This window comes from Peromyscus eremicus, chromosome 23, assembly GCF_949786415.1.
Source record: "Peromyscus eremicus chromosome 23, PerEre_H2_v1, whole genome shotgun sequence".
NCBI classification, from domain to species: Eukaryota; Metazoa; Chordata; class Mammalia; order Rodentia; family Cricetidae; genus Peromyscus; species Peromyscus eremicus.
The window spans coordinates 7324218-7338243 of NC_081438.1; the positions used below are offsets into that span (position 1 = coordinate 7324218).

General features: G+C 47.9%; 1 protein-coding gene across 1 annotated transcript in view; it reads left to right on the forward strand.

The window, feature by feature from the left end:
• Positions 1-14026, forward strand: part of Taok3 (TAO kinase 3) — a 177272-nt gene that overhangs the window by 133721 nt on the left and 29525 nt on the right. The window contains exon 15 of the mRNA XM_059249138.1: positions 4693-4827. Coding sequence (XP_059105121.1) covers positions 4693-4827 — 135 coding nt within the window. The remainder of the gene's footprint in view (positions 1-4692; positions 4828-14026) is intronic.

A 14026-nucleotide genomic window follows, 5' to 3' on the forward strand; every position in this document is an offset into this window, starting at 1 on the left:
TTTCTAGACTTGTGACCACGAGGCAGTTCTGTCTGGGAGGAAGCTTCCGTCTAAGTTAAAAGCAGTATCTTAGCAGTGCCGATGTAGTCCCATTCATGAAGTGCTTACCAGCATGCACAGGGCCCCAGGTTCCATCACCAGCACGCACCTGTAATCCTGGAATTGGGAGGGCAGAGACAGGAGAATCCCAGGGGTTTGCTGGCCAGCCCATCCGAGCTCCTAGTTCAGTGAAAGACCCTGCCTCAAAAAACAAGGTCGGAAACAATAGAGGAAGACACCACTGTTGACCTCTGACCTCCGCATGTGCTGACACACATACACAGTAATGCCAGGACATAAGTTTGTGCCTCTCAAGTGATATATTTCACTCTATTATATAAAAATGTAATTCTTTTTTAACCTGTCACCTGCCTGTCATTTTAGTACTCAGGATGCTGAGGCAGGAGGATTGTAGATTCAAGCCAGCCTGAGCTACAAAGCAAGGCCCCTGTTTCCAAAAAAAAATTTTTTGAATAAAAAATACAATTTAAGGAAAAGCAAATTTATTACATATACTGTAAGAGGGTGCTGAGCAGGTAGTAGTTGGAGGTCTGCCCACAGAGTGACATCAGTTTTTTAATCTGAGGAAATATTTCTGGTGTTTTTTAACCATGAGCACACATGTACATTTGCCAGATTAAAATACATGGGCTTAATAACATGGGCCTCTAATCCCAAAAAAATTTCAAAGGACTATTTCATGTGTTGTTGAACAATAATATTTCATTACTTTTTATTTACTTACTGTGCGTGCACATGTGTGTGTATATGTGTGCCACAGTGTCCCTGTGAAGGTCAGAGGACAACCCACAGGAGTCAGTTAAATGCAAGTTTTGAGACTGGGAAGCAAGTACCACTACCCACTGAGCCTATCTCCTCAGCCCTGATAATAATGTTTTTTGTTTGTTTGTTTGTTTGTTTGTTTGTTTTCTGGAACTGAGGACCGAACCCAGGGCCTTGTGCTTGTTAGGCAAGTGCTCTACCACTGAGCTAAACCCCTAGCCCCCCTGATAATAATCTTTTAAAGGTAAATTACCACCAAGACACATATTTGGTCTTGGTAGAGTGTAGCGTGGTGTTTGCCTTTCATCTCATAGAAACGTTCTTCAGAGATGTCAGCCCTGAGCTCCTCGTGGGCAGAGAGCAGGCTCTTACTGTTATTATGTTAACTGACCCTCTCCACGGCTACTTCTAAATCATGCCCAGCTCACACAAACTGTGAGCACCATATACAGCGGTTAAACTCTGAGGGTCTGTGACTTGAAGGGACAATGTTCAACGAAGGTGACGTATCCTTGTGTTTGGGCTTCAGATCTCAGGCCACATCCCCTTATTTTTAATTAGTTGACTTGGAAACTTCAGCCTTTTTTAATCCAATGAGATCAAATGTTTGCAAATTTATTTCTTGGGCCTGGGAATGTCATTCAGTGTTAGCAAATGGTTGCCCCAAAAGACAAAATACAAGTAAGCCAGATATGGTGGCCACCCCTTTAATCCCAGTACTCAGCAGAGGCAGATGGAGCTCTGTGAGTTCCAGGCCAGCCAGGCTACAGTAGCAAGACCTTGTCTCCAAAGAAGTCAATAAATAAAATGTAAGACAAGCAGACTTCCTTTCCTGATACCCTAGGGATGGGTGTGTCCACTGTTAGAATGACTCACAGCCCGATCATTTGCCTCTCTTGTACTAGATTAGAGATGGTGACCTGGTGCCAAACTGATCAGCAAATCTAAGACTTCTCTTAGGGAAAAAAAACCTGCAGGGCCAGTGAGATGGCTCAGTGGGTAGGAGCGTTTGCTGCCAGGCCTGATGACCTGAGTTCAATACCCGAGGCCCACATTGTGGAAGGAGAGAGCTGACTCCTGAAGTTGTCCCTGACCTTACACACGTGCCGTAGCATGTATATACACACACATGCACAAACATACATTAATAAATGTAATTCTTTTGTTGTTGTTGTTGTTTTGTTTTGTTTTTTCGAGACAGGGTTTCTCTGTGTAGCTTTGCGCCTTTTCCTGGAACTCACTTGGTAGCCCAGGCTGGCCTCGAACTCACAGAGATCCGCCTGGCTCTGCCTCCCGAGTGCTGGGATTAAAGGCGTGCGCCACCACCGCCCGGCAATAAATGTAATTCTTAAACAAGAAAAAGGGTAAAGCAAAGACTCACATTATTCATTTTGTCTGTTATATTTAAAGTAAGTTAAAAGTTTGGCCCTCGTCTTTGAACTAATTGCTAAAGTGGTGTCTTAGCTTTTTTTCTTTTTCTGAGACAGGTTTCACACTGTGTGTAGCATTTTTAATACATACTTTAGTGAGTTATTTGATCTGTTGATAACAATCAAAAGTGCTGTCAGATTTTAACTTTCTGAATGTATTCCAATTCCCATACATCTAGCACAATAAAAACACCAGTGACTTTTAATCATCAGGGTCCTAAACCTAAAATAGTCATAATTTTGCTTGTTTGGTTGGGGTTTTCTTTCTTGGTTGTTGGTTTTGTTTTTTGAGGCAGAGGCGTACTAACGTAGCCCAGGCTGGCCCCCAACTGCCCTGTTTCCTCGGCCTCTTGAGCGCTGGGATTGTAGGCATACATCGCCACACCCTGGGTTCTAGTTTTTTATTATATATGGGTGTGTGTGCTGTGAGCACTGTGGCTTCTGGTGCCACTGGCCATCTTTGTACGTGAAGTCACCACCATTTGAAGAGTGACTGCCGCTGCCCCTTACCCCACGTCCTCTCTCGATGGCCCTGCTGACTTCTCACCCAAGTCACGGCTCGGAGCCCCAGACTTTGTGTCTCTTACGAGGCTGGCATTGAAAAGTTTCATGCTTTTCTGAACCTGTCGTGTTAAGTAAGTTCAGTTTTAGATATGGTGAGATTTCATTAGTAAGTACACGATGATGAGAGAGGGCCTTGCAAGAAGCTCAGGCCCACTGCAGGGTCGCCGTCTCACGCCAAGCTCTTTTGTCTGTGTGCCGCAAGTTCAGACCTCCTGGGAAGTAATACAAATTAATTTAAAAGGATCCTTCAAACATTTTTTTCCTAAGTTTCAAAATACCTATGTTAAATACCTATGTTAATTTATTTTTAATTATTTCAGGAGTGGGGCGAGGCTCTCACTGTTCTGCCCACAGTGACCTCAAATTTGCAATTTCTCCTACCTCCTGGGTGCTTCAAAGTGCAGGTGTGTCTTGGAGGGTGCTGATTATAGGTGGACACAACCTGACCCAGCATAAGTAATGCATTGTTTATTTGTTTATTTATTTATTATTATTGTAGCTTTTACATCAAGACCTGGTTATAACATTTTATTTCCCTCAAAAAAGTCTACATATTTTGATTTTTTTTGACAATTTCAGATAAATGATATAGTTTTGTATATTCTGAATCTCTTTGGTCCTTGCTTTGTAATGAAGGGGAGGGCAATTATGTTTTTTAAAATTTCCAGGTACTCTTGGAGAAAATGCAAACAAACGGTTTCTCCTAGAACCCTGGGGAATAAGAAATTGATTTCTCCTTCCCCATCTGAGCATGTGCTATTTAAAAATCCCCCACTGTTGAACATGGTTTTGAGCTACAAATTGCCAGAGTACTGTTGGGGGTGAGGGAGGGCTGTTTTTAATTTTCTAAAGGTTAACCTCCCAACTAACTGAATGACCAGCTCATCTTGTACTGTGGGGGCATGGTCCTCTGAAAACATTTTTTCCTTTAAAAGTCATTTCAGTTGCATTTAAGGAACATCCATTATCATCCATCCAGGGCATTTTTTTTTTTCTTTCCACGGGGCATTAGAATGAGATTAATCATCTTTGGCCATCAAGAAAGCACAGAACTCGATTAAATCAGTCAAGGACATTAAATACCAGCCTCGCTGAGTCTGCTGGCATACCGATGCCAAGTTGAGGGACCGTTTGTGAAAGTATCATTTGGTTTGGAATTGTACGCCTGTCTCTTTAAATCTAAAAAAAAAAAAAAAAAAAAAAAAAAAAAAAAAAAAAAAAAAAAAAAAATCCTTTCAGAAGCTGTAGAGAGAAGGTGCTAGAACTGTGTACGATCATGACTGGAAAGCAGGATCCCTCAGTGACTGCCGAATCTTCCCAGCACAAGACAGAGAGGCGGCTGGCCACAAGCCTCCCCTGATCCCCCCACCCCACCCCCCAGAAGAAGGATGACCCCACCGACCAGCTCACAGATCCAATTCAATTGACAACGCAGCTCTTTCAAGGGAATGAGGCGGAGGCTCGCTTTTATGTTAAAAGCCACCAGCATCCTCCCCGCCAGACACGGACATGACATTTTTAAAGGAATTATCTGGTCACCGCGTTTTAAGCAGACCGTGCTGAAGCGTCGTCCGTCCGCGCCATTCTCTCTCCTTTTCCTTTTTGCTTTTGCATCTATGTGATTCCGGAGGTAAAGGGGGGAAAAAAAGCCTGCCAGGGCGTCAGAAGGCATCCCACGAGCGATCAGCTGACATTCCTAACCGAAGGCTGCAATGTGTTGCTTATTCATTTTATACCGTGGGAGCTGCGGGGACTAGAGAAGCTGAACTATGCATTTCAAACAGCGGTGCTTGTTCAGAAAGAGGGGTGAGAGAGAGGCAGCCGGCGAGGAAAGAGCGCAGCTGGACTTCCTCCTTCTCTTCATCCATTTCTGCAGGATCATGTATTCGTAAGGGATGAGGCGGGCCACGGCGATCCCAGGCCTGAGCCGCGGCCTACCCAGTCAGTTCAGAGCCAGGCCCTCCACTATCGGAACCGAGAGCGCTTTGCCACGATCAAATCCGCGTCTTTGGTAAGCTGATGCTGCTCTCCCCACCTTCCCTTGCCTTCCCCTCCTCCCTGTCTGGCAGCCTCTGGCCCTCCCTGAGCCTCCCTCGGCTTCATGGATGGGAGGAAAAGCAGCCAGGGATGTTGTCTCCCTCCAAATAATTTTATTCATTTTAGGGGGGGGAAAAATCTGTTGGCATAGCAACCTGATCTGAGATATTTAGCATTGTCTATGGCATAGGAAAAAAAAAAAGCCTCTGTGTGTGTGTGTGTGTGTGTGTGTGTGTGTGTGTGCTGTATATGTAAAATATAAGGTTTGGGGATGAGTTGCTGGCATGACCAATTTTTTTTTTTAAAGCGATCTGTGTTTTAATCAAAATAAATCTAAAAATATTTTTTAAGGTATGGATGTGTGTAGGACACTATGCTTTTTATATAGGTGCATGTGTGTCTCTATGATACACACACATACACATCAAAAGGTAAAACACGATTTAAAAAATATGTATAGATGGTTGCCGGCTACCATCTGTATAATTGTAGAAAAATCAGACACTTGCTTCCCAGGGATAGTCCACTGGTTCGTTCTGGTTCATTCATTTATTTATTGCAATGGTGGTAGTGGCCGAGCTTCCCCCATTTAACCCCTGAAGAATTTCCTGAGAGCCATAAAGCGAGGAGGGCTTTGTAGGGGAGGCTGGCAGCAGCGGTGGGAGCCCAGGGGCTGCCGGATTCCTCAGCATTTTTACTACTGCGAATGTGATTGCCGGGTGCCCTTGTAGTAGCAAAAGGGGTGTGCGCAGGAAGACTTAGTTTTCATGCCTCCTCCCCTTGGCCCCCCACGCGTGCGCGTGCGCGCTCTCACACACACACACACACACACACACACACACAATCTCTCCCTCTCTCTCTCTCTCTCTCTCCCCGTTTCATCCTTAGCATTTGGAACTCTCTTTCAGCCTTTCCACCTGAATCTCACTTCTCCGGCAGGAAAATTATTGAAATATTAGTTGTTTTGCCCAGATGGATGTTAGAGGTCACATGAGCGGGAAGAGTTACTGTACACTGCTTGGCCGTTACATCCAGAACCCATGATGACATCATCTGAGGCCGACCCAGAAATAATCGGTTTTTTCTTGTCCTATTTTTCAAACCTAATTTCTACTTTTATCCCCCCCCACCCCACCAAGTCCTTTTTTTTAAGGCTCCAGTGATGTTTGAGATTTAGAAGGCATTATAATCTTTGAAAGAGCAAATGGAAGGAAAATGGAGACCATAGCAGCAGTCTATTGCTCATGCCCACTCCATGTCAGGAAAAAAAAAAAAAAATCACACAGTTTAACGTAGTCTGTTCATAAAGAATCCCACTCCCGAGTTCTTTGATGCTGAAGTTTCTTGTAACCTCTTTAATGGGCAATTTTTCATCTGAAAGGAACACCCTGCCGTGTGACGGAGATCTCAAAATGTCCACTCTGTGGCTGCTAATGCTTGGCAAGCATCTCCAAAAACACGCCTGTGAATCCGCTAGAACATGGTGGGGCTGTCCATAGTTGCCTCTGTGCCACGGTGTCTGACAAGAAAACTGTGACTACTCACCACAGGATCCCGTGGGGCTCGTCCCTTGAACCCCCCACCTGCTCTCCGAGGAGTGGGAAGAGAGGCCACAGGGAGCCCTCGCAGCAGGGGCAGGCTGCAGGGAGGTGAACCCCAGTCCCGGCAGTCTCCCCCATTGTGGGACAGGTTCTCTGCTTTCCCTCAAGCCACGCCCTCCTTCCCACATCATATATTCATGACTCTCTCCTCCCGCCCTTCATTACTACAGCCATGCTGGTATAGTCTCATGCCGGCCTCTGAAAACTCCCTCCGGGGCCGCTCAGCGTGGGCTCCAGCCACCACAGCCGCCTTCTCAGTGCCTAATAGAAGCCGCTCCCCTGCCAGGCCACTTCAGGCTATGGGCAGAGCCCTTGGAAGCCTCCCTGGATGCTCCAGGCTTCAGAGTAACCCACCCCACCCCACCCCACCCCACCCCACCCCCCAGTGCAGGAAACTGCTGTGGTCCATCCCTCCGGTGGAATTCTGATGTGTCGAAAGGTCTCTGTTCCGATCCTGACCTAAAGACCGAGAAGCCTGGGTTTGGGTGGGGCGGCAGCTGGCGCTCTGGGCACATACCCTCTCCAGATGGGATGCTGTCCGAGTCATGATGATATCTATCTTGGAAGTTCTTCTGAGTAGCTGGCAAATTTTGAGGGAGACAAGTAAAGGAATGAAGGGAAGAATGGAGTGTGGCATTGGATGGTCGTGTCTATGTCCCATTTGGGGCGATCTAACTATTGCCACGGCTATGTTCATGTATATTATCAAGTATGTCAGTCCTGCCCCTCACCACATGGTCTCAGACACTCAACCCAAGGACTGCCCAAGCCATGACACTAGAGTAGTGGAAAGAAGTGTGCAATTTTAGAAAATGGATCACACATCCTATTTTTGTTTCCATAGATCCCAGTTCAAGTGCAAAGGACTTAGGTAGTGTAAACTGCATTTCATTAAGCGCAGGGTCACGGGACAGCGGGGATCCTCTCGTCAGTAGTCAAGCCACTGGTCAAACTGACAGGTGACGGCAATACCAGGTTGATGGGTTGGTGTGTCCACCATGAGTTCATTGGCTGGTTTGGATTGTACCCTTTCTCCGTGGCTTCCCTCTGGTGGCTGCTGACGAGTCACAGAGATCTGGAGGTGACTAGCAAAGAGCACAGACAGAAACACACAAGCTCACTCTTCCATTGTGAGCTCAGTAAATGCTGAGAACGTTTTTCACTTGACTTGCCAACCCAGGCCAACACTTAACCACTTCTCAGATGTGTCTCATGAACCCACCTTTTCCACACAAACCTAAAGGAGGCCCTCGCTGGACACTGCCTCCTCTCACTCAGTATGGCTCTCTGTGTTGTGTCTCTGGATGAGGTGTGTGATGGCCATGAGCTGTGGGCTCTTGCTCCTGGGTGTGTGGTGGTCATGAGCTGTGGGTTCTTGCTCCTGGGTGTGTGGTGGTCATGAGCTGTGGGTTCTTGCTCCTGGGTGTGTGGTGGTCATGAGCTGTGGGCTCTTGCTCCTGGGTGTGTGGTGGTCATGAGCTGTGGGTTCTTGCTCCTGGGTGTGTGGTGGTCATGAGCTGTGGGCTCTTGCTCCTGGGTGTGTGGTGGTCATGAGCTGTGGGCTCTTGCTCCTGGGTGTGCGGTGGCCATGAGCTGTGGGCTCTTGCTCCTGGGTGTGTGGTGGCCATGAGCTGTGGGCTCTTGCTCCTGGGGGCGTGGTTCTCTGGGCACCTTAAAACAGAGTGTTCTGGGTTCCACACACTGCTCTTCTGTTGCTTGTGGGACAAAAGAAAAGCAAGCCGTGGTGGGGCTTTAGAATACAGCTGCTTCTTTCAAGCCTCCCATGAGCAGCCTTTACCAGCCTCATGTAGACCTAGGAGAAGGAAAGGAAAGTCATGGCCTTTCTCCTACCCTCTGTGAGGAAGCATGGCTTGAGCTGGTCTGTTGTCTAGAAGAAAGCAGTTTATGTCATTCTTCAGGATTGTCTCTCCGAGTCCTTGGCCCTTTGAGGGGGACCCTCCTTGCGTCTTACTGCCAGTGAACGGAACGCCCAGTGTTTGCATTCTGCGACTGACCCATGAGAGCGATTCTGGCTGTTTGGATGTTTGAAGTCACTTCTTCAAATGTTGGGATGTTCTGGGTCCCTGGCAGCTTCTGTAGTAGACGGTGTCATAAAGAGCATCAGGGTCACGCATGTCTACTGGATGGCTCATTCATTGCCTCCTAAAGGAAGGCTCATTGGAAAGGAATGGTCTGGCCACACGAGCGAGTTTGTAACAGACCACACATTAGGGAGAGAGCATGAGAGGAAAGTCTGGTTTAAGGTCCTCAGAAAAACATGGAAGAGAAACTGTTGTTCCATCCCCTGTAGAGCTGGTTCTCTCACTTGGCCTCATCAGCTTGAGAGGAAAAATTCCTAAGAGCTGGGGGGGGGGGGGATCTGCATTTGGAATGTTTGAAGCGCTGTCTAGCTGCTGAACTCACCTGGTAACATCTCCATGAGTGTGGCCCACCGGAAGCACTCCAGTGGCGACTCTCGGGAGCCCAGCGCTAAGCTAAGTTTGAAAATGTCTCCTTCAGGACGGTGCACCAGAGGATGCGTTATCGATACACCACAAATCTCAGTGCTAGGAGAACAACTCGGTCAGTGAGGTTCAGATTGTCCCTGCACCCGTGTAGCCAGCCACCTGTGACTCTGTACCACCAGTTCTCAGGCGGGGGCGGGGCAAGGCAGGGGTAAGAGTAGGAACGGGCAGATCCCTAGAGCTCATTGGCCAGCCAGCCTAGCTGAATTAATGTGTTCATCCCCCCCCCCAAAAAAAAAATAAGGTGGAGAACATGGAGAGTGACAACTACATGTTGACCCCTGGCCTCTGTACACATGTGCACACCCAGATGGACATGTACATATCACACATGCGTGCGCACACATGAATATTACATACTTCTTTCCCATTGCCTGCCTTCTTAACTCACTATTTGATCCCAGTTTCTTTCACCTGTGCTGTCTGTCAATCAATATGTCCAACCCACATGGCCACTCCCTCAGTAAACACATAATTGAATGAGTGATGTCCCCATAGCCACTGCCACATGAGGATTTGGATTGAGAAGTGCGCATTTTAGCTGGGTGTTGTAGGGCAACCTGTGATGCCCCTACATGGGAAACAGAGTCAGGAAGAGCTCGAGTTCAAGACCAGCCTGGCTACATAAGGAGATCCTAGCTCCCGTTTTTCAAAAAAACGATGAGTGTCGCTTATTCTGTGTGTGTGTGTGTGTGTGTGTGTGTGTGTGTGTGTGTGTGAATGAGAGAGAGAGAGAGAGAGAGAGAGAGAGAGAGAGAGAGAGAGAGAGAGAGAGAGAGAGAGAGAGAGACGCAGAAATCTCCTGGTATCCCTCAGCTGTTAGTGGAGAACTTAAAACACCTTTCCCTTGGGTGTTCTGAAGGGCATCTTGTCGAGGCTCTGCAGCCAACCTGAGGCACTCACCATATTCTGAGAACTTGCTGGCGGGTGATTACTGCTCAGCGCTGAGGTGACCACATCCGCTGTGTGCACTGCTCTGCTCCTTAGGAAGACTTAATCCTGTTCATGGGCTTTGGTCACTTGAGTGCCTATTGTTGAGTAGTTACTGTCAGCCTTCATGCTCGCACGTGGAAGGCGTGTTCTGGGCTGTAGGTGAAACGGTTTGCTTCAGAGCCAGGTCTTCTAGGATTAAACAGGGTGGTGTTGAACAACTGTGATCTTCCTTTAAAAGGTGTTGCAGGCCTCCTGGCTATGACTCCTTAGCTGTCGCTTATTTATTATAGTGTATCTATTCCAGGTATGCGAGGTGAGCAGTAATTCTGACTCAGAAATTATATGTGGCCTGCCTGGGAGCATAGCTCAGTGGTAGAGCGGGACACAGTGGGAAATATACATACTTGATCCCTTTTTAGTTGGGGGCGGGGAGCAGGTATTGAGTACAGAAGCCAGGGCCTCAAGCATGCTAAGCATGTGTTCTATCGTGTTTCCACCTTAAAGCCCACACACTGGCCATAGGTGACTGCATTGTTAAATGTGCTCTCTCACCAGGATTGGTGGTGCATGCCTTTAACCCCAGCACTTGGGAGGCAGAGGCAGATGGATCTCTGTGAGTTCCAGGCCAGCCTGGTCTACAGAGCGAGATCCTGTCTAAGAATGGAAATGAAACGAAGCCCTTTCTCTCCTGTCCACTTGTTGAAAGCTAGACCTGCCCCACCAGAAGCAGAGGCACAGGGGAGACATTTCTCCGGGGCTGGCGGGAGAGAGCAGGGGAGCAACAGGTCATTCGTGTTCCCTCGAGTCAGAGGCTCCTCGACACATTGACACAGGCCACCCCACCCAGTCCACCACACTGAGGAGACCTGGGCTCACCCCTCTTTCCCTAAGGAAGCATCAAAAGACTTGAAGAGGTCAAATGTTTGCCCAAGGTCATAATTAGGACAGAATGGGTGTTTTCTCCAAGCAGCCTGGCATGGCACTGTGGCACTTCCCACTTACATTTGGTCCCATTGAGATGCCCTTGTAAAACTGTAGTCACCACATCCCCACAGCTTCTTCGCAGTTTGACACTCAATGTGTGATTCAGACTTACCATTCTCCCCAGCTTTGACTTTTTTTTTTGGGGGGGGGGGGTGATTTCTTTGGTGTCTTTATAACAGAAAATGATCACTATCTATCTTCCTTGATGATGAGGTCCCTCAGGAAGTTCAAGAACCGTGGGCCCTTGGTTCTGATACCCATGGTGTATAAAAATTAAAGAAGTAGCTGGGTGTGTTAATGCAAGCCTTTAATCCCAGCACGCTGGAGACAGAGCCTTCATAGTGAGTTCCAGGCCAGCCAGGGCTGCACGGTGAGACCCCATTGCAAAAGAAAAGAACACTACAAAGAGAGAGAGAAAGAGAGAATCAGGGTGGTAGTCTGTAGCCACAAGTGTGGCAGCCTATAGCCTCAGTACCTGAGAGGCTGAGGAGGGAAAGTAACAAGTTTGGGGCCTGACCAGGTTACACAGTAAAGTGTCTGCTTTATAAGCAGGAGGACCAGAGTTCAGATCCCCAGAACCCAGTGGCAGGTCCCTGTAACCCCAACACAGAAGGGGTAACAAAAGGCAGATCCATGGCAGACTTTGGCCAGCCAGTCTAGCAGGGTTCATGAGCTTCAGACTCACCGAGAGACCCTGTCTCAAAAAATAAACGTAGAGAGAGGTTCAGGAGAGCTAGCCAGTGTCAGCCTCCCCTCCGGCCTCCGCACACGTCAGCAGGCAGGCACACTCACAAGTATGTGCACACACCCATACTAACAACTACATCCGCCACACGCGGACACAAGTCTAAAAGATAAATTATAAAGTACATATAAAGTATATGAAATTATCAGTTTTTTTAATATATAATTTATTTTTTATTTCACGTTCATGGGTGTTTCGCCTACATGTATGTCTGTGTGAGGGTGTCAGATGCCCTGCAGCTGGAGTTACAGACAGGTATGAGCTGCCATCTGGGTGCTGGGAACTGAACTCAGGTCCTCTGGAAGGGCAGCCAGGGCCCTTAGCCGCTGGGCCATCTCTCTAGCCCCAAATTACCAGTTTTTTTTAAAATGCTATGGACCAAACGGTATGCTCTTCAGACACATGGTGTAAAAGTGAAATGAGAATTCATAACCTAATTAACAAATGGTCAATATATCTCACATTGCATTTCACAACTGACCGTTGCTCATACTTTCGCTTAAGCTTGTGTGTCTACCTTGGTGGCTCACACCCGCTAACCTCCTACCTGGGAGTTAGAGGTCACCCTGAGCTACAGAGAGAGACCTCATATCAAAACACTCTTCTCAGGGTTGGGGATTTAGCTCAGTGGTAGAGCGCTTGCCTAGCAAGCGCAAGGCCCTGGGTTCGGTCCTCAGCTCCGGAAAATAAAAAAAAAAAAAAATTTAAAAAAAAAACAACCCTTCTCTGTATGTGCTCAGGAAGACAGTCTGAAAGTCAGGAAGTTCGGTGGTGACAAATGGAAGGTTGTGTTTGGAGTCTGAGGAAGGTGATTCTCCTAACCGTGGGGAGCGCCAAAAGCAAAGCTGCCCTCCTGGAAGGCAGCCAGGTACAAGGAGGGCATGCTGGGCTCTGCCAGTTGCCTCTGTCACACATTTGAGCTGGGTGTGATAAGACAGGCAGTGGGACCACCCTGTTTGCAGGGACCCAGGCCCTGGTAAGACAGGAAACGTCCCTCGCCTCCTTCCCGGTCCGTCGTGAGGCCTCCTGGCATAAGGTTAGTCATCCCAGAGTGTCAGCTGTGGGCCGGGACATGTGCAGGGTTTAGATGCATCGTGGTGGCGTTAGGGTAAGCCCTGGCTCCCTCTGGGAATCTCATTAAAGAGGGAATTCCAGAGGGCTGGGGAGATGACTCAGTGGATAGAGTGCCTGCTGCGGAGCGGAGCTCAGATCCTGGCACCCATGTGAAAGCCAGGCACTGTAGTGTGCACCTGGGATCTCAGCACACTGGGGAGGTAGAAACCGGAGGATTCCCAGGCCTCTCCGGGGAGCCAGCCTAGTCAAAATTGTGAGCTCCAGGCTGAGTGAGAGAACCTCTCTCAAAAAATAAGGTAGAGAATGATAGAGAAAGCCAACCACCTGACCTCCATGCCCACATTCGTGGGTGATTGTGCCTGCGCGCGCGCGCGCGCGCGCGCACACACACACACACACACACACACACACACACACACGGGAATACTAAAGTGAAAAGTTAATATCTGGATAAAATATGTCTACCTGGAAATGGCCACTGTACTTGTGTGTGTGTGTGGGGGGGGGGGGGATCTGATTTCAAAAGGGGCCGTTTTTGTTTTGTTTTTCCCTAAAGTCATCCTCGTGTGTGATATAAGCATATGGGATTGAAACTTATACACATATCTCAAAATACTTCTGTGTTTCCCTCTACCCAGATATAAACACATTTAAGAAAATAATAAAGGGACTAGGTACAGTGAGATGAGTTGCTGATCCTGGCACTCGGAAAACGGAGGCCAAGGCTCTCCGTGAAGGTCAAGGTCCCTGGGCTACACAGGGACACCCTGTCTCCAGAAGGAAAATAAAAAAAAAAAAGATGTCTGGGGATTTAGCTCAGGGGTAGAGAACATGCTAGTGTCTCACTCCCAGCATCGGGGGGAGGGGGCAAACATGGCATAAACACACCTGCCTAAAAGAGAAGGATGGAGCGTGTTGAGACCAGCCTGCATAAAGGGCAGGCTGGCACCGGAAACCTTGGTTTCCTTTCCCGTACCCAGAATATAAATAAATAAATAGATCACTTGGTGTTGTAGCGACGAAACACATCACTCACTTCTCTCGGAGTACTAGAGGCCTTTAGGGTGATGCCAGGGTGTTCTTTGTCGGCTGGTCTTAAAATATCCTCTGCTCTCAGTCCTGGAGAGGAATGTCCTTCCAAGTGAGGCATGCATAGGAAACCGCATGTTCGCTCATCAGGAAGGATTAAAGTCCGCTCCTAGGATAGTGCGGTTCTAGAACACCCTTCCTATCGCTGTGACCCTTTAACACGGTTCCTCATGTCGTGGTGACCCCCCATCACGGCATCACTTTTGTTGTCACTTCATAACT